The following is an 18120-nucleotide window of genomic DNA, read 5'->3' on the forward strand; positions in this document are numbered from 1 at the left end:
AGAGTTGAGTTCATTTACGGGTTCACGTAGTTCAATGCAGGTCAGTAGAGGCAGCTGAAGCCAGAGAATAGAAAGGAGCCAGAAGATTAGAACAAACTGCCAGAGTTAGCTCGAGGCCAAGCAGAGTAGTTCACTGAGAAACAGAGAAGTCAGACTGAATCAGTCACCTTGAAGAGGAGTTTGAGCCAGAAGAGCTGAGTTGAACCAGCCAGCCAGAGTTCAGAAAGAACTAGAAAGTGTGAGCTTATTCAACAGTAAGCCTCCAGATGACATTTAGATTTGGTGAATAAATGATACTTTTACAATCAGAACTCATGGTCATCCAAACCCTGTGTAGGACTGCTCACCCATAATCCCAGGACGTGGGAAGGCGGAGGCAGGAGAATTGAGGATTTGAAGCCAGACTAGCAAGGATTTGTAGCAAAACTCCACCTAAAACCAAACCAAACAACTCTTCGCTCTAATTCAGCCTCAACACTTCCAGGCTATTCTATTATTCTGGACAATTTTAAATTGAACAGATGGATGGATGGATGGATGGATGGATGGATGGATGGATGGACAGATGGATAAGTGGAAACTTGTAGAGATGCTCAAGAGAATCTACACAACACTGCAGTGTTTTAGAGATGGGTAGCCCTGAATATAGTTCCAGTTTTACTTCAAAAACGGTAGCCTTGTTCTTCTCTAAGATACGTGGAGCTGTGCTGTTCACAATTTCACAGTCACATGACACTCTCCTGCTCTTGTCACTTGTCCCATTATCAAATGAGGAAGAGAAATTTTCCTGAGCAAGAAACTGAAACACTCTGAACTATAACAGCAAAGAGGAAGTCTCAGGGACATTTAATTTTTGCATAAGAATAATTGCCTGAGCCATGACTACACGTGCTGAGAGCAGAAGGGAGCAAGCCTGGCTTTGTGGCACAGATCTACCAGCCTGAGTCACATTCAGCCTGAGTTATCCTGTGGTCAGCATCTTGTCATTGATTAACCCATAAATCCCTATAGAATATCTCTTACTTGCTAGACACTGTTTTAAGAGCTTGCCAAAGAGAAAAGACTAATAATGTGTTAGCCTTCATTCTAAGGAGAATGTATATGTATATGTATATGTATATGTATATGTATATGTATATGTATATGTATATGTATATGTATATATTCTCCTCAGAATGAATTTTTTAAGATCATTCTGGGGAGATGGCTCAGTGGTTAAGCACTCGCCACTCAAACAAGAGGACCAAGAGTTTAGGTTCACAGAACCCAAAGGAGAACACTGGGTAAATGTGTCTGCTTGCTTGTCATTCTAGCTGTGGAAGGGAGAGAGAGAAGTCTCCAGAGCAAGCTGGCTAGCAAGGCTAGTAATATAGTGAGCTCTGAGTCTGTCTGAGATCCCGCTTCAGAAGAATTCAGTAAAAGAGAATTGACCAAGATTCCCCACATCGACCCCATGTCCATACACACTCATGAGCACATACACACCTACACACACACAAGTGAGGAGGAGGAGGAGGAGGAGAAGGAGGAGGAGGAGAAACAGCAGCTAATTTTAGTTGATTTCTTAAGAAAAAAAGTAAAGCAGGAAATAAAAACAATAAAACGCAGAGAGAGAGAGAGAGATGGCTCAGTGGTTAAGAGCACTGGCTACTCTTCCAGAGGACCCAGGTTCAATGCCCACCACTCACATGGTAGTTCAGAACTACCTATAATTTCAGTTCCAGGGAATCTGACATGCACATATGCATTCACATGCAGGCAAAACACCACATGCACATAAAATAAAAATAAGTAAAAACAAAAATTAAAACATCAAAATTCAGGAAGGGAGAAGAATGGAATCAGGTAGAAGCTGCAGGCAAGGAGGTTGTGATGGTTCCTCGACTGTCAACTCGACTGGACTTAGAAACACCTAGGAGATTCCCCTCTGGAAGACTGAATGTGGGCAGAACCTTCCCAAGGGCAGAATGGACCCCAGAGTGGACGAAATGAAGCTGAGAAAGGAGCCAAGCACCTGGATTTGTCCGCATGCTTCCTGACGGCAGATGTGCTGGAACCAGCACATACCATACATTTCTGTCACCATAACTGTAGCTGTTCTCAGTGTCATACCATAATGCCAGCCAGGATGGACTCATGCCGAATAAAACTTTCCTTCCTTGTCACAGCAATGGGAAACGTACCCAATATGGAAGTTATCCATGAAGAGCTAACAACTGAACTAAAAATTAAATGGGGGAGAAAAGAACCACCAATATGGAAATTGGAAATCCTAGCTTTCTCATTCGGACAAGATGGCTGCAGTGTGTGTAAGTATCACATCCTCACATCACAGTTCTCAAAGTAGGTCTGGGGGATTCCTATTATGAGGAAGAAAAAGATTTCCCACCAGGTCTTAAGCCTGTTTGCCTTCCTGTCCCAATGTCCCGGACTAGGTTGAATACCTACTCTCCAGGCATGAAGGTGGAGTTGCAAGGATTGGCTGGGAGCAATTCTGGCCCTGCAGAAGGTGCGGCCTGTGCTGAGCCTGAGCTATGTCAGGCTGAGGGAGACCAGCTTGTTGTCAGCAAGGGCTGGGTAAAGCAGCCATCCCAAAAGCCAGCTGGAGAGACTGCATTTATCCTGAAGTCATTGAGCACCGAAGCCTCCGTCAGGCTCTGTGCTGGCGTTAAGGGTAAAAAGAAAACCACGTGACAGACATGGTGTCTGTGATGCTTTGTAAATGCTTGGCCTAGAAAGCAGTACTATTTGGAGGTGTGTCTTTCTTGGAGTGGGTGTGGCCTTGTTGGAGGAAATGTATCAATAGGGGTGTGGGCTTTAAGACCCTCTCCCTAGCTGCCTGGAAGCTAATCTCCTAGCTCCTAGAGGTGGAACTCTCAGCTCCTCCAATCCCGTTCTGCCTGAACACTGAGACTGAGCCTCTAAACGGGTAAGTCAGCCCCAATTAAATGTTGTCCTTGTAAGAGTTGCCTTGGACACCATGTCTGTTCACAGTTAAATAAGAAGTTGGTACAAGGAGTGGGGTATTTCTGTGATAGGCCCAACCATGCTTTTGTTTGGAAGAACGTGGATTTTGGGACTTTGGATTTGAGAAGCAGTGGATTGCTTTAAGTGGGGCTTACTGGGCTATCCCAGTAGGAATATGGGAGATTTTTGTTGCTAAGACTGATCTGAACTGTGCAGACCTGGCCCAAGAGGTTTCTGTGGAGGAGAATTTCAGTATGTGGCATAGAGATTTTTTTTTTTTGTGGTATTTTGGTGAAGAATGTGGCTGCTCTTTCCCATTGTCTGAGGATTCTGCCTGAGGCTAAGGTGAAGAGATTTAGATTAATTGCTTTAAAAAGGGAAGTCTCAGAACAGCCTGGTATAGATTTTGTTGTGTGGTTAGCTGTAAAGTTGTTATTATGAATCGTAATGTAAATATCTGATATGCAGCTCATGTGGATATGTGACCCCCATGAAAGGGTCACTCAACACCCCACTCCCCGCCAAGGGGTCATGACCCACAGGTTGAGAACCACTGACCTAGAGAAACAAACAAGTGAAGTTGAGCAGGGTGGGTGGGAAGGCAGGTAAAGGGGTTAAATGGGAGGTAGAGAACTGTGATCGTTTAAAGGAGATGTCTCCCAGATTTGGGGGCATTTGAATACTTTATCCATCACATGTTGGTGAGTGTTTGGAGAGGCTTAGGATGTGTGGCCTTGCTGGGGGAAGTATTCACTAGGGGTAGGCTTTGAGATATCACACCCTTCCACTACCTTAGGTATCTCTGTAAAATATCTTTTATTCTCCTGTTGTAATTGTCATCTCAGAGGTTTATGGCCTCCATCTGCTAACGTAGCCGTAGTCCTGGAAGTGTCTAGCCTCTCTCTAATCTAATCTAGGCCTAGGATGTCTCCAGCCTCTGAGACTTGATGCTGAATAAGCTCACCCTTTCTTGTCCTTTCTGATCTCTGGTTGGCTGGTTCAACTCAGCAGTTCTGGCTCAAACTCTTTTCCCAGCAAACTGGTCCAATCTGGCTTTTCTCTCAGCCTCTGAATTGCTCTGCGTGGCCTTAAAATAACTCTAGCAATCTTTTCTAATCTTCCTTCTCATTCTCTTGCTACTTCTGTCTTTACCTGTGTCTAGATTGTTATCTCTTCCATCTGTCTCTGTAAAACTCTCCCAATAACACTGCCTCTTTCTTCCTCCCTCTCTCTGCTCTGCCATCCCTCTCAACTCTACTACCCTGCTCTCCATGAACTCTACTGTATATTGTACTGGACTCTCTTCCTCCTGTGCTGTCTGTCTCTCCCTTGAGTAACTTTCCTCTTCTCTTTCTTCTTGCAAGAGTTGGGCATAGCATTCTGTCAAATCTTTCTCTGACTTGTCACTTTTTCTGCCACTCAATCAGAGATCAATTTCAAACATGGGTGCTTCCTTCTACCAACTAGCTTTACCTTCATTGTTTGGGATCAAAGGTGGGTACTAAGGATGTGCCTATATTCCAGCCAGAGGCATGAAAGGTATGTGCTAAGAGCTGAGCCACACCCTAACTAGAAACAGGTTCAGCTATCCTGTAACATATCCCTCTGCTGCCTGCCATTTGAGATGTGAGCTTTCAGCTGTTCTTTGTGGCAATGCCTGTCTGCTGCCAAGCTTCCATACCATTATAGTGATGGACTCTCATCCTACTTGAACCATGACCCCAAAAGAAACTCTTCCTTTTCTATGTTGCAATGGCTATGATGTTTTAGTCATGGCAACAGAAAATGAACTACGACTGGAGTTTGTACCAGGAGTGGGGTATTACTGTGACAGACTAACCATGTGGGGTTTGGGGGAAAGTAGAAGACTTTGGACCTTTGGACTAGAACACAGTTGAATTTTTAAAGCAGGATTTAGTGGGATGGCCTTGGAAGACAGTGCTGATAGCCTTGGGAACTTTGGAGGACCAGCTCAAAAGGCTTCAGAGGGAAGCAAGGACTTTAATAGCAACTGGGCAGCTCTTGTGAAACTTTAGCAAAAGTGGTATCTGCCTCTGCCTTTGTCCTAAGAATTTGCCTGAGGTGAAGTTCAAAATTAGTGACCTGATTCCTTTGGAGGACATTGCATGACAGCCTAATAATGACTGTTGCATGGTTATATAGGTCTGCAGTAAAAAGAGCAAGTAGCATACGAAGAAATACAGGACAGTTTGAAGAGGAAAAAGAGCACTGTGAGCCTTAGTGCTGCAGACAAGCCTAGTGAAGAAAGAGATAAGGAGACAAAGGATGGGTCTGAGCTGCATTGGAAGAAAGGGGAGAGCGCTCCAAGGGCAAGACCCCGCCCAGCTAAGCTTCCAAAGAATTATCTGCGCCTAGGAAAGAACAAACACAAAAGCTGCAGCAAATGCATTCAAGGGGAACAGGGTCCATGCCAAACTGGGCAGTGTCGTCCATGTGACACTGACTTTAGTCATGAAGGATATATAAGTAAAGGGACTATCCAGTCTCCACGGTTTCAGAGCGCCACCAAGGCCAGGCCTTTGGCAGAGAAATCCCTTCTCCGGGGACACGAAAGTTAATTGTGTGAAGCTGTGGAAGTGAGGCCCAAGCTGTTAGAGATGCCAGATCAGTGAGATATCTACCAAGGAGAGCTGCCCATAAGGCGTGGAATGGACCCAAGAGAGACGAGTGTGTTACCAGCAGCAGAGCTGGAATGTTAGAGACATTTGGCATCAGAAAAAGAGAGAGAACTTTGGAGTTTTTCCCTGCTCGGGCTCAGAGTTACTTTGCTCCAGTATTTGCTCTCTATACCTCCATCCCTCCCTTTTGAAATGGTTATGTATATTCGGTGCCACTGTACATTAGAAGCATGTAGCTTGCTTTTAAATTTTATAGAAAGTTTTAACTAAGAGATTGTCTTGAGCCTTGGAAGAGACTTTGGACTTAGAAATCGGGGTTGGGACTGAAAGACTATGAGGACGTTTGAAGCTGGACTAAATGTGTTTTTGCATTACTGTATGGTCAGACTAGAGATGCCAGGGAGCAGAACATGCTGGTCTGAATGAGATCTTCTTGGGCACCTGAATACTTGGTTTCCTGTTGGTAGCCCTGTTTCCGGAGGTTTGGGAGATGCCTTGCTGGAGGAAGGGGGTTACCGGGGAGTGGCTTGAGATATCAAACCTCCACCCCACCCCATCCCCAGTTAGTGCTATGCTTTTCCAGTTCAGAATGTAAGCTCTCAGCAGGTCCTGCTGCCATACCTACCTGGGGCCACACTTTCCCACGGTGATGGTGATGAGGATGAAACCACAAACCCCAAACGAACCCTTCCTTCTCGAAGGTAGCTTGATCATGGCATTCAGCAGAGCAATAGAAAAGTAACTAAGACAGATACCCTTCAGTACAGATAGAAAGGTTGAACCCAAACTGAGTCACCCAAGAAACTGACACATTTCCATCTGTACTTTATTTAGAAAGGACATTCTTACTCCATTGCTTCCACTCTCTTCCCACACCTTTAATCATGCTACAAATGGGAGACACTGTTGCAACAGGGTGTACCGGGGTAGTGGCCAAGGAGTAAGTAATGATGGGAGACAGTTTGGCGATCTGCTAGGGAGGGGCAAGGGTCAGGGATGACTTCAGGCAGTTCCGACTTGCCCACCTGGAAGAGTTTCTGTGTCTCTTGCTGAGCTACTACACAGCACTACTCAGCACTACACGGACTAAGTCTTTGATTAGATCTTTTTCCCTGGAGGCACCCAAATCAGTGCTCACTAAGGTGCTAACCCCCACCCCCATCCCCACCCTTCTTATCTTGGGCCACTTTTCAAGCCATCAGATCTACTTTATCTCCTCTCTCTCTCTCTCTCTCTCTCTCTCTCTCTCTCTCTCATTTAAATCCTAGCCATTCAAATATACTGCTAATAATTGGTCACCTAGGAGCAGCAATTTACAAATCACACACACAAACAAAAACCCAACTTTTTCTTTGACTATTTTATTTGGAAATAAACCACCCAAGACCCTCACCACTTACATTTTAAACAGGACATTATGCTGGAATGTGAACTAGTGGGTTCTGGGTCTCCTCAGGACAGACAATTTCAGTGGTGGAGGTTACTGGGTTCTAGTTTAATTGTACCTTGTAGTTACAACAAGGAGTGGGGAATCTATGTATCACTACGTTTTAAGTAGTACCATGCCTGGCTGAAGCATCAAAGTGAAGTGAGAATGGTGAACTTACAGGGCCTTTAAAACATCTTGAAGTAATAACAAGCCATAGACTGAAGCCGGGTTGTTTTAAAACATTACACAGAACTAAAACAATTGAACCAATTTGTCCTTTGTTCTTTTTATTGCGTTCCTTATTACATTAATACTGTTTTAAAAAGAAACTCAAAGGCCTCCGACTCTAGCCTAGCAGCAAGCTCAGCGAAGTTGTCCTCGCTCTGGCCTGGTTTCCACGGAAAAAGTGCCTTGAGGCTCTTAAAGTGTGAAAGGAAAGGTCCCGGGGCTGAGCCCCAGGCCAGCCAGAGCTCTCGCCCCAGGTGGGAGGATCTGCCCGAAGTTTGCTAAATTTTTCTGGCAGCAAGGCTGACCCGCGAACGCCTTTTCGCTCCAGGGCCTTGGGGAGTCGCACTCCTCCGGGGGTCTCCACCTTTCCAAGAAAAGTCCCTCCAGGCTGGAAGCGGCCTCTGCAGGGTAGGCGAAAGAACAGGGGCGACCCAGAGTCTCGGAACAGCGCCAGCGCGCAGGCTGCAGCGCGACCCCTGTGCACCAGGCAACGATCGCTCCCGGAGCACTGCGCTCCCCGACGCAGGGACAGGGCATCCTGGTCCGCGACACCCTCTCCACCGCCCTCTGCCCCGGAGGGGCGGCCCTTCCCGCGGGAGGGAGTGATTGACGGCCTCGCCTCTCCCTGCCACCCCCCACCCCGGCTCGCCTGCGAACCCGGGCTGTGTGTTTTGGAAGCGGCGCTAGGGGCCGTAGAGCGTGTGACGCCCGGAGCGGGCCAACGCCGCCCTTCCTTCCCCCCCGGGGCTCGGGCCGCAGCGAGGAGGCCGGGACGGCTAGGGCGGGGCCGCGGGCTCTGGGCTCGGGCGCGGGGCGGAGCGCTCAGGCGGGGTGGAGGCCCAGGGTGGAGAGCCGGGCGGGGGCCGCTCACGCCCAGCCCCGAGGCCGCGCCGCGCCTCGCGGGACAGGTCGAGCCGGCGGGGCGGCGCCCGGCTCCGGGGAATAATGAGTGTCTGTCAGGCTGGCCCCGGGTGACTGGGCGGGGCGCGGGCGGGGGCGGCGCGGGAGGCGGGGGCGGGGAAGGGCAGGGCGGGGTGCGTGTTTGCCAGTGACTCGCCGACCCCTCCGGCGGCTGCCTCCACCCAAGTGGGTGGGGACCCCTCCCAGCCCGGGCGGCTGTGGCGGCTCCCGCTGCCCCTCCCTGACCCTCCCACCCCGGCTCCCAGCCTCTACTTACCCCGCCAGCCCCGGGGAGGCTCGCAGAGCGAGCGGCGCCGGCGTCATGTGACTGCCCAGAGTTGGTGCCAAGGAGCCAGAGGGGAGCCGGGAGCCGAGCCGCGCGGAGCCGCGGCCGGAGCGCAGTGCGAGCGCCACCCGAGCCGACCCCACCCGCGCGTCCGTGCGGTCGCGGTCCCTATCCCGGACACCGTCCGGCCCGAAGCGCTTGACCTGCCGGCCCGCGGGGTTCCGGGCGCCGGGGAGCCGGGCCTGGGTTTCTTGGCCGCTGCGCTCGGCACCGCGCTTGGCAGAGTAAGTCCCTGCGCCCTCACCTTGCCGTCCTGCGCCCCGCTTTGCGCCGCATCTGCTTGCTTCTCTCTCTTTCTCTCCTTTTTTTTTTTTCCCTCGGAGAAAGCAGGACGCGGAGAACGGGTTCGGGGTGCAGCGAGGGCTCCTTCGGGCTTGGGAAAGTGCTTCGGAGCTGGGGTGGAGAAGCGAGGGGGAGGGGATGGCGGGCGGGATCGTGGGATAGGGGAACTCGGTGGATCGGGAGCCCGCGGGCGGGGCTCACCTGTGTGGTCCCGGGCCCCCCGCGCTCGGTTCCCATCGGAGCCCCCGGCGCACCCCGCGAGCGGCCGCGTTGGAAGGAGCCAGGTAGCGGCGAGGCCGCGCGCCTGCTCCTCCCCCTCCCGCCCGGACTCGGGGCTCCCGCCCCCCGCCCGCGCCCCCAGCTGCCGCCCAGCAAACTTGGAGCCCAGCCTCCAGCGCCCCTGGCGAGAAACTTGGGGGCGACTGGGACTGAAGAAGCATCCCCTTTTCCGTACCCGGAGCGCGCTAACTGCTGGGTCATTTGGCTTGTGGGGGAAGGCAGGGGGGAGGAAAAGAACCACCGAGGTTTGGAGAGACTGCCTTTGGGGACATGGAGAGAACCTGCCGCAGTGCCTGAAGCAAAGGATTGCAGCGTGGCTAGCAGTGCAGAGCGCCTTCGGTGTTAGGAAACCGGAGCCCTGTAGGGACCACAGGACTATGGTGTGGACCAGAACCTTTGGATAGCTTGGAGGTGGCAAATAAGAGTTGGAATTGTCATATCCATGTCTTTGGCGGATAACAGAAACACTTCTGTAAATTTTTACTGCAGTAAAATTTTTTGTACTACTATTGTAAAATTTTTACAATAGTAGTATTTTACAATAATACTAATTGAATATGAATGAGCCTTTGAATAATTCAGGTTAAATGGACACTGGATAATGTTCACCTTGTATTCTTCAAAATAAACACTTTACACGGAGTCATTGAGATTTTATTTTACACGGAGTCATTGAGATTTGGTTCTAAGAACTTATTTTTTTTTCTCTAATATTGTTGGAGATACTTTATTCTCAAGAGTGGTGTTTAGGGGGGAGTATGAATTGGTATTCTGAATTCATTTGGATTTGATATCTTGTCACTAAGCAAAATTGAGTGACCATGGGCCAGTTAAGATAAATGAGAACTTTATGCATAAATTTGAGGAACACTTTTTATAAGAAATTCTGCTTGCATGATAACTTGCCTCATCCCAGGAATGTAACAAACATCTTCATAATTTTGTAAGTTAGGGTTTATGAAGAAAGAGCCCCCTGAGTTATTCTGTGGCTTAAACGTGCGTGTTTACCTTAGGCTGTTTAGAGGAACCTGAAAGAAGATGTTTGATTAATTTAAACTCCCTAGAGAAAATCAGTTTTCTCATTGAGGTTTGCTGCAGACCGTCGCCGCTGGCCAAGTCCTGTGGAGGTGCTCTGTAGAGACCGTTTGGCTGAAATTAAGGAGAGTATCAAAGTGTAGGAATAACAGTAGCTGCTTGGGTTGCAAACCCTTCCCAATACAAAACTACATAGCTGTGGAGGGAGCTATTGTCTCTCTGCTGCAAAGTTTCTATATTAAAATGCAATCTTGTTGCTATGGGTACAGCGCTGCGTTTTCCCCCTCCCCCCTTATTTTTCTTTTTAACCTGTAGTTTTGTCTACAGACCAATCCTTAAGTCCCTGATAATGGAAACCTGAGTTGAGTTAAATCATCTTGGCTAACAACATGTAAAGAAAAAACTACTGTGGGTGGGACTTTAAATGGACCCTGCTGCCTTTGAATATCTCAGGGAAAAGAGTCATTGATAGATTATCTGGTAAAACTGGTGCTGGAGTTTACAAATTGCAGTAAAAATCACATTCCCAAAAGGGTGACTTTCAGTAGCTTTATGTGGAGAACCAGTGAGTAGCTATGTCCTTGACTACATTTGAAAAAAGCGAGATTTTCAAGTGGCTAAAGAGGCCAAGTCTGTCTTCTGTCTAGCTGTGACCAAAGGAAGCTTGAACTAGGTCCAGCTTTGGTTCTGTGGGATAACCCAGTTGTAACCTGGATTCTTACAGCAGTGCCTTCCCTAGATCTACCTCAATATGCACGATGGCTAGATCTGGCTGGGCTAGACCTGATCATTTTCCGGTCGTAGAATTTAGTCAGGGCTCCTAGCCCTTGGGACCTGGCCGAAAGGGACAAAAGAAATCAGGAAGGAGGCTGGCACTAGGTAACTTGGAAGGTCTCTGCAGCTTGGAGATGATAAAATCGTATGTGTACTTGGGATGTTTAGTGTATGCCCCAGCTCCTGTTTGTAAATAGGGCAGGTCCCCTTGTATAAAGCTGGTGTTATTATTCACACCCATAGAACAAACACCTCCACCCCCCTGTTGTTGTCTTAAAAAACTCCAGCTGCTCATGAATATAGGGTCAGGGAGGGCTGGCTAAATGTTTCTCTGTGCTCTCTCTCCAGCACTGCCGGCCGGGCTGTTTCCTGTTCTTTGTTTCAAGGCTGGGGTTTGCGTCATACATTCCAAGTGGCATATGTGTGCTCTTTCCTGTTTCAGGCTGTTTTCTGGTCGATCAGTAGCCTAAACCAGGCCATGGTCCCTGCCCCTAAACTTTGTATCCCCACCCAGGGAGCTATCATGTCTCTACTGTGATTGCTCAAGATGCCTGTGTTATGTCATAATGAGAAGTCAGTTAACCTTTTAACACACACCCTTTGCCCCACTGTTAAAGGAGCAAATCAATACTTTTTACCTTTTAAAAGTTATCCCGCTGATGGGATGTTAGGGAATTTTGTGGGCATATGGACAAATCTAAAGGAAGGTGTTTTTGCAGTTTTCCTGTGAAGGTGGATACAGCCATTGTTGGGAGATAGGCACACTGCCCTGGAGCTGTCAAGTTTAGATCAGGATTAACACCTTGGAGTTAAAGATCTGGCATTATGCGAAAGCCTCTGGCCCACCCTTGCTCATTTTCACTCCGGGATGCCCCAGGTAGACCCAGGGGATGGAAAATTTAAATAGCTTAGCCACCTGGGCTTGAGTTGCTGCGTCTTGTTTTGAAGGAGAAATCTCTAGAAAAAAATTATTCAAGCAAACCATGACATGTATCAAGAAAAAAAAATCCAGGGTCATTTCTTTTAGGGATAAAGATTAAACCAGCAGAATATTTTTTAAGGGCAAAGACTCCTATATCCTAGAGGTGATTTCTAGCCCATGTTAAGAATAAAAATCTTAAGGAAAAGGAGAGGTAAGTGCTGATTGGTTCTCTTGAATGATGGTTTGGAAAATTGTAACCTTCTGTTTTGAAAACAGAGAGATCCGTATCTTTCTCATAATAATCAGTTTTTCAATCTTTCTGTAGCCTTGACAGTCTGGATAAACTGTTTAGTAAGTTTCTCTCTCTCCCTGCTCTTGAGAAACTTTTTCTTTAAAAGAAAGAGTTGGGGGTGGGGACTTTTATGTGTCTTTTTCAAACTTACTTGGGGATTTTCTTTAAGACCTAAAGGAATGGTCTACAGTTTGAGATGGACTTATTTAAAAGATGACTGAATGCAAACCAGCCCTGAGCCGCCAGTCTTGAGAATAGCTAGTTGCTTCAAATGCCTCCCAACAGCCTCGTCTATGAAAGTTACTAGGGTCAAACAGTAGGCTAATGATACTTTCCTTGAAAAATTATGAGTCTTAGAAGTCCCCAGTCGTGGTTTGATTTGGTTTCTGGTTTTTTTGTTTTGTTTTGTTTTTTTCTTTCTCCCTTAGAACAAAGGAACTTGAAATATTAAGCTGCACTGAGAACCAGAGACCTTTAAGCAGAAGTTCATAAATGATTTAAATTGAAATACAGAGTTAGTAACAACCAACTAGATTGAGTAGGCAGTCTTGGTGAGGTTGGTTTACTCCGATCGTCCCTTCTGCTTGGGTGGGGACAGGGAGGTGGCTAATAGGTTTGATTAGAGTCTAGTCTACTCTATCAGGAGTGTTGCAAGCTTTTAAATGCTGTATTAAATTGTTAGGGACATTGTATATGGTAGTTGCTATATCCACAAGGCCTGGGAACAATAGTTTCGTCTCTTCATATAACTCAGCATGCCTAATTTAACTTCATTGTCTCTGGGTTCTCACCTATTTCCAAATGCTGGTTTTACACCCACTTGCTCATATATATCACATACACACACCACACACAAATTGGGCTTGTTTCTGAAGCGGCTAGTTAGCATTGATCCTATCTGTTATGAGGAGAGAAGTCCCTAGAATCTTAGAGCAATTACCACCTGGTTTGCTGAGAGGTATTTTCTCATCAGTGCCTCCTCAGAGTGAGCAGGATGGTCTACAGTGTTCCCATTTCAGGCTCCGGCTGTTCAGAGCCTGCTTCTCATCTTAGACAGTCATGCCAGAGCTCGGAGACAGGAAACCAGACACAGTCTGCCCTGATAAGGGAGAGTATTGTCTAAAGGAGGTAGCCCTGCTCCCCCACCCTACCCCAAACACTCCTTCCTTGAAAGTTAGTAGGGAAACACAGCACTGTAGATATTCTGTGAATCAGGACTAGGGATGTTTTCTTCTAAAGCAAAAAGAAAAAGTATATGTGCTTCTCAACTGTGTGCACACCGAATGACCGTCTTCAGTGCACTAATTAACGAAACTGTTCTGTGCCTCGTTCTGCGTGTTTTCAGTAAAGTCTTTGGAAAAACTGGTTCCTTGAGGTTTTTGAAACTCATTTCCATTGGGTTGGCAAGCTGAATACATTATCATTTCCCCAGCTAATTGTTAACTGGGGGGGGGGGGGGGCGCGAAGATGGAGCAACAACGGACAAGCGGCAGGTTCCTGGCCCTCTGCGCCTGCGCACTCAGGTCAAGCCCCCGGGTCTAGCTTTCACCCTCAGGAGAAGCATCTCGAGCTCAGCCTAGTCTGGGATGTAGGCTAGTTGCCGGACTTTGAAAGTTTAGGGATCATGCAAGACTCTAGCTCGGAGCTAGAGTCAAGCGTCATACGTGGAGTTTAGCCCAGGCCAGACAGGATAGAGGGAATGGAGATGGTTGAAGTCAGCCTCTACCCTGGAGAGCAGCCTGGGTTTGTCTCCGTGGCCTCTGCCATTCTTTCCAAGAACTGCTTACTGTTGGAGTCTAATCTCTGCCATCCACTCTTTACCTATGCTTGTACTTTATACCCCGGGACCTTCGAGACTCCGCACTCCCGAATACTTTATTAGTGGTACTTTAGTCTTCCCGTACCCCTTCAAGGGTTCACATTTTGTGTTTTAGACATGCTGGCTTCACTGGCCTCAGACCCGTGCTCATCCCGTGCCCTCGCCCTTCATGTTTATCCTGACACGAGAAGTGTAGTTTGACATCCATACATTTGTTCATCTCTCAGGTATTTAGCACCTAGTCATTAGTAGTAATCTCATGTTGGGTGCAGTCATTCTGAGTTATGCCACAGGATGGAGAGGAGCTGAAGTGAGCGATCTAACCTGGAAAGGCATTTTGAAATCCTAATTGCTCTTGGAACCTCCCCGTGGCGCTGCTTACTGCTAACCCTGGACCAGTGTGCACACCACACCCTCTGGGTTGGGGAATGACCCCAGGGTGAGGTGATTCCACCCAAGAATGGCTCCCTCCGCCCAGGGTGTGCAGCACAGCAAAGCTCTGGTCTGCCAGCAGGCACACTCTGGATCTTGGCTGCAGCTCCACGTGTGGACCAAGTCCCTCCATTTCCTCATTTCTAAAATGGGGACGAAGACCTGACCCCTCTGCCTTTGTACAGTTAAACTGTGAGGATTTCCGTATTTACTTGGGTAAAAGCTGCCAATTTTTCTCAGCGGTTTTATGGACCAATTGCAGGTGCATTGGCTACCAAGAATAATAACCTAATTGGGAGCTTTTTAGAATGTAGCTTTTGATCTTGTAGACAGATAGGCTTGGAAAAAGGGGGCAGGTTAAAAATCATCCCGGTTGGCTACTGTAAGTTTATCACCGAGCTCCGTGTCCCCAAAAGGACCTCTTTTCAAAGAAGACCCCCTTAGAGTCATCCCCTCTCTGAGTTGAGTGGTGTGCCAAGTCCTCAGCCTGGAAGCCAGATGGTGAACTTGGGTTCGAATCCTGGCTCTCCAGCTGTGTGAACTTGGCAGGTTGTTAGGCCCCGCCCTCCGAGTGTTTTCGTTGTGAAATGACAAGGCAGTTCCCACTCAAGGCACAAAATGACACAGATGACTAGAGAACAGGACATTCGTCATGAAGGTGGTGGTGACCGGCCGGCGGGACACATCCTGTGGCCCTTGTTTGCATTGGTCAACAAAAGTCCAATCTCTGTTGGTTTTGAGGCAGGGTCTCTCCGTGTAGCCCAGGGTAGTGTTGGAGTTGTAGCAGCCCTGCTTATCCCTCCTAGGAACAGGGAATACCAGCACATGCCCCCTCACCAGGCAGAAGTACCATCATTAGAAAACAAGAAAAGCCTATCAACCACAGCTGGCTCCTGTCCCCTACCCTCTCACCATTCTCTCTGTCCCCTACCCTCTTACCCCTACCTCTTACCATTCTCTTGTAGGGTTTCAAAGCCCCTGCTACTGGGCTTATTTAAAAGACCTCCGTGAGTGGGTAAGGGGGGAAAGTTGTTTTAGGGCGATGGTGGGAAAGACTCCTATATAGGCCAGGCTAAGGTTAGGGGCAGTAACTTTTTAAAGGAAGTTTTGATCACTAATTTCCTGTAGGGCTGGGCCCTTCCTCCTCCTTGGAACCTGTTGAGGAACATTTCAAGTGTTCAGGAGGAGACGGCTGCAGAAGTCCTTCTCAAGGCTTGGTCACTTGTAATTAATTATTATTATTGGTGGGGAGGGGTTGCTTGTCTTGTTGTTACTTCCCCTGGGCCTAGCAGAGAAACTACTTTGTTTTCAGTATCCTTTCTATAAGGTGTCAGGGAAGGGACCTGCCTGGACCCTATTGGTAGGGGTAGAAGACACACCCTTCTAGCTTGGCGAGGTAAGAGGCCAACCTGGATGTAGTGGGGAGCAGTCGCTGGCCACTGTAGGGTGGGGAGAGCCTTGAGCAGGTCTTTGAAGAATTAGGAGGATTTAGATAAGCCGGAAGGGGAGGGGGCATACCACACTGTTGCCCAGCATCGGGGCCAGAAACGAACAAAAGCTTGGTGCTGGGGAGGGGGAGTCAGGGCCCCTTGGGGAGCCTGGGCTATTTAGGAAGCTGGTGACCGGCACAAGCAGCTAACCTCATCCTGGCAGTCCCAGGCTCCCTTGGAGGAGGGATCAGATGAGGAAGGGACTGCTGGCAAAGGGGTTGGCCTGCGTTACTCCCCCGCCCCCCCCCTCCCCGCCCCGCCTTGAGCGGGAGACCTGAGGATCTGGTCCCAGTGGCTGGTGTGGAAATGGAGAGAAAAGGGGTGGGGCAGACTTCACAGACGACCTTAGGTTTCCATGGTGAAAGAGGAGAAAATAAGGCAAATGGGAGTTAAGGAGGGGCAACCTCTTAGAACCCGGACTGGAGGGAGGAGGAGGAGGCTTGGGCTGGACTGTAGCCATGTTGCCCAGCAAGGGTTGCAAGTGCTTTCTGGTTTGTGTTTACTCTGGAAGGGGAGGGCACCTTCCCCTGCACAGTTTTGTATGGAAGGTGCAGTCCTCTGAGGTAAAGTTTAGAGAGACTTCAGGCACTGGGAACTACACCACCCTGACAGTTCTTTCTGGTTATTTTTAAGGTTCCTGCCATCCTTGGTTCAGGGTGGAATTTCCAGGAACTGGCTGCAGCCTGGAGCCAGTCGGGTCCCTCCCAGCCTTCCCACTCCCTGCAGGGTGGGGCCCCATGGGTGGAGGCCCAGCAGGGTGGAGTGAGGTGGGTCTCCAGTGATAGGGAGGGCACCTAGTGAGCCAGGCAGATGAGAGGCCCCGTGGCCTCACGCAGCCTTTCTGGATTTGATTATATAAGGCCTCACTGAGGAGAACCGGGAGGGCTTAGGCGAGGCCTTTGGAGCTGTGTACACAGCAGGATTAAGACATTGTGGGTATTTTTCAATTTATCTTGGGTGGCTTGCCCTTAAAACTGAAACACAGAATTGTCAGCGAGCATAAAGGAGGAAAAACAAATGTGTAACCTTAGTACCAACCAGGTGCCCTTGAACGTCAGAGCCGGCCTGGAGAGTAATATATGTTTGGGTCTCCGCAGCCCTACAGGTGCTCTCGGGGGTAGGGGTTGGGGGGAGGGTTGGAAAGCTGGAGAAATCCTGTCCCCTTCACTGCCTCTCCACCTGTCCTTATTTACATGTAAAATCAATTGCTTCACTTGGTCTTTCCGAAGTACTGGGTGTGGGCAGAATCTTATCTGAAGCTATGTCCTGTTTGGACAAGTTGGACTCGCCCTGGCAAGTCTCCATGGGGTGGAGCCGATGGGTGGAGGCAGAAAAGTAAAATTGGGTGGCTTGTTCACGGAGAGGGGAGGGCGGATCGCCGGCTCCCTGGGTCATTGCATCCCATCTGAAGCCAAGTAATGAACTTCTCCCTTTTACAAAACACGTTAATGCAGAAATAATTGATGAGAGGCACAGATTCAGAAATATCCGATGGAATTCTGTTCAGGTCAACAGTGGAAGAGTGAGGTGGGTGAGTCCTTGGGTGGTGTGAAAACTGGGCACCCTTCCAAGGTAGGTGCCAGCCCCGCTAAGCAAGCCTGGCTTAGGGTGCCTGCCCCTCTGCATTTCTGGTCAGGCCATTGCATGGTACTTCCTGTAGTACCGGTCACTGGGAGCGCTCAGAAAGTTTGCTAAGGAAATGTAAAGAAAGGGTTCTTGGCAAAGGAAGTTCAGGGACAGCGCTTGCCCTCCTGGCCAAGATCCACAGAGAGCTCAGATCTTTACCGTGTCAGTTCCTTTGGAGAGTGAGGGTGGGGACTAGCAACATACTTACTTCCTCTTTTGAAAATTCGCTTGGGAGCGTGAAGAAGGTGCTCGCGATTGCTGCTTGTTGTTTGTTTAGTAGTCTGTTCTCTGGACACCTGGCTGAGGTCCCCCTTTGAAGGGAGCAGGTAATTGGGGTGAGCCTTAGGGTCAGGCCTGAAGAGAGGAGAGAGAATGTCAGGCAAGTCTTGCTTTGTCCTCAGCAAACAGAACTCTTGGCTCTAGTCAGCCTCCACCTCCATTCATTGCCTCCCTTAGGAAGTAGTTGTACCTGGAGCCTCACAGACTGTAAGAGCTGTATCATTTCTAGAAGTTGCCTAAATGATTCTCCAGGCTTCTAATATATACTTCTACAGTTACATGCTGACAGAAACCTGACCCTTGGTTTGATAATCTGCAGTCAAAAGTAGACGAGGGGAGGGCTCCCGAAGGGACATCACTTTTCAATGAAAATTCGGTTTG

General features: G+C 48.7%; 2 protein-coding genes across 2 annotated transcripts in view; one reads left to right on the plus strand and one right to left on the minus strand.

Annotated features, from left to right (window-relative positions):
• Positions 1-6991: 6991 nt before the first annotated feature.
• LOC110294857 lies at positions 6992-9231 on the minus strand. Its single transcript, XM_021163343.2, has 3 exons — positions 8993-9231; positions 8441-8902; positions 6992-7664 (listed from the first exon to the last, which is right to left on the minus strand). Exons 1-3 carry the CDS (start codon positions 9229-9231, stop codon positions 7382-7384), a joined length of 984 nt encoding a protein of 327 aa, XP_021019002.1. The 3' UTR covers positions 6992-7381.
• The window catches only part of Klf3 (Kruppel like factor 3), a 29654-nt gene continuing 20174 nt past the window's right edge, over positions 8641-18120 (plus strand). Inside the window, exon 1 of the mRNA XM_021162552.2 lies at positions 8641-8733. The gene's annotated coding sequence lies outside the window, so the exon portion shown is untranslated. The remainder of the gene's footprint in view (positions 8734-18120) is intronic.

This window comes from Mus caroli, chromosome 5 (genome assembly GCF_900094665.2).
Source record: "Mus caroli chromosome 5, CAROLI_EIJ_v1.1, whole genome shotgun sequence".
Taxonomy (NCBI): domain Eukaryota; kingdom Metazoa; phylum Chordata; class Mammalia; order Rodentia; family Muridae; genus Mus; species Mus caroli.

Coding starts and splice junctions, on each gene's coding strand:
- LOC110294857 (XM_021163343.2), bottom strand. CDS start 9,231: ATGCTTCTTCAGTCCCAGTCGCCCCCAAGTTTCTCGCCAGGGGCGCTG. Junction 8,903..8,992: donor GGGGGCCCGGGACCACACAG/GTGAGCCCCGCC, acceptor TCTCCACCCCAG/CTCCGAAGCACTTTCCCAAG. Junction 7,665..8,440: donor GCCTCCCCGGGGCTGGCGGG/GTAAGTAGAGGC, acceptor CCTACCCTGCAG/AGGCCGCTTCCAGCCTGGAG.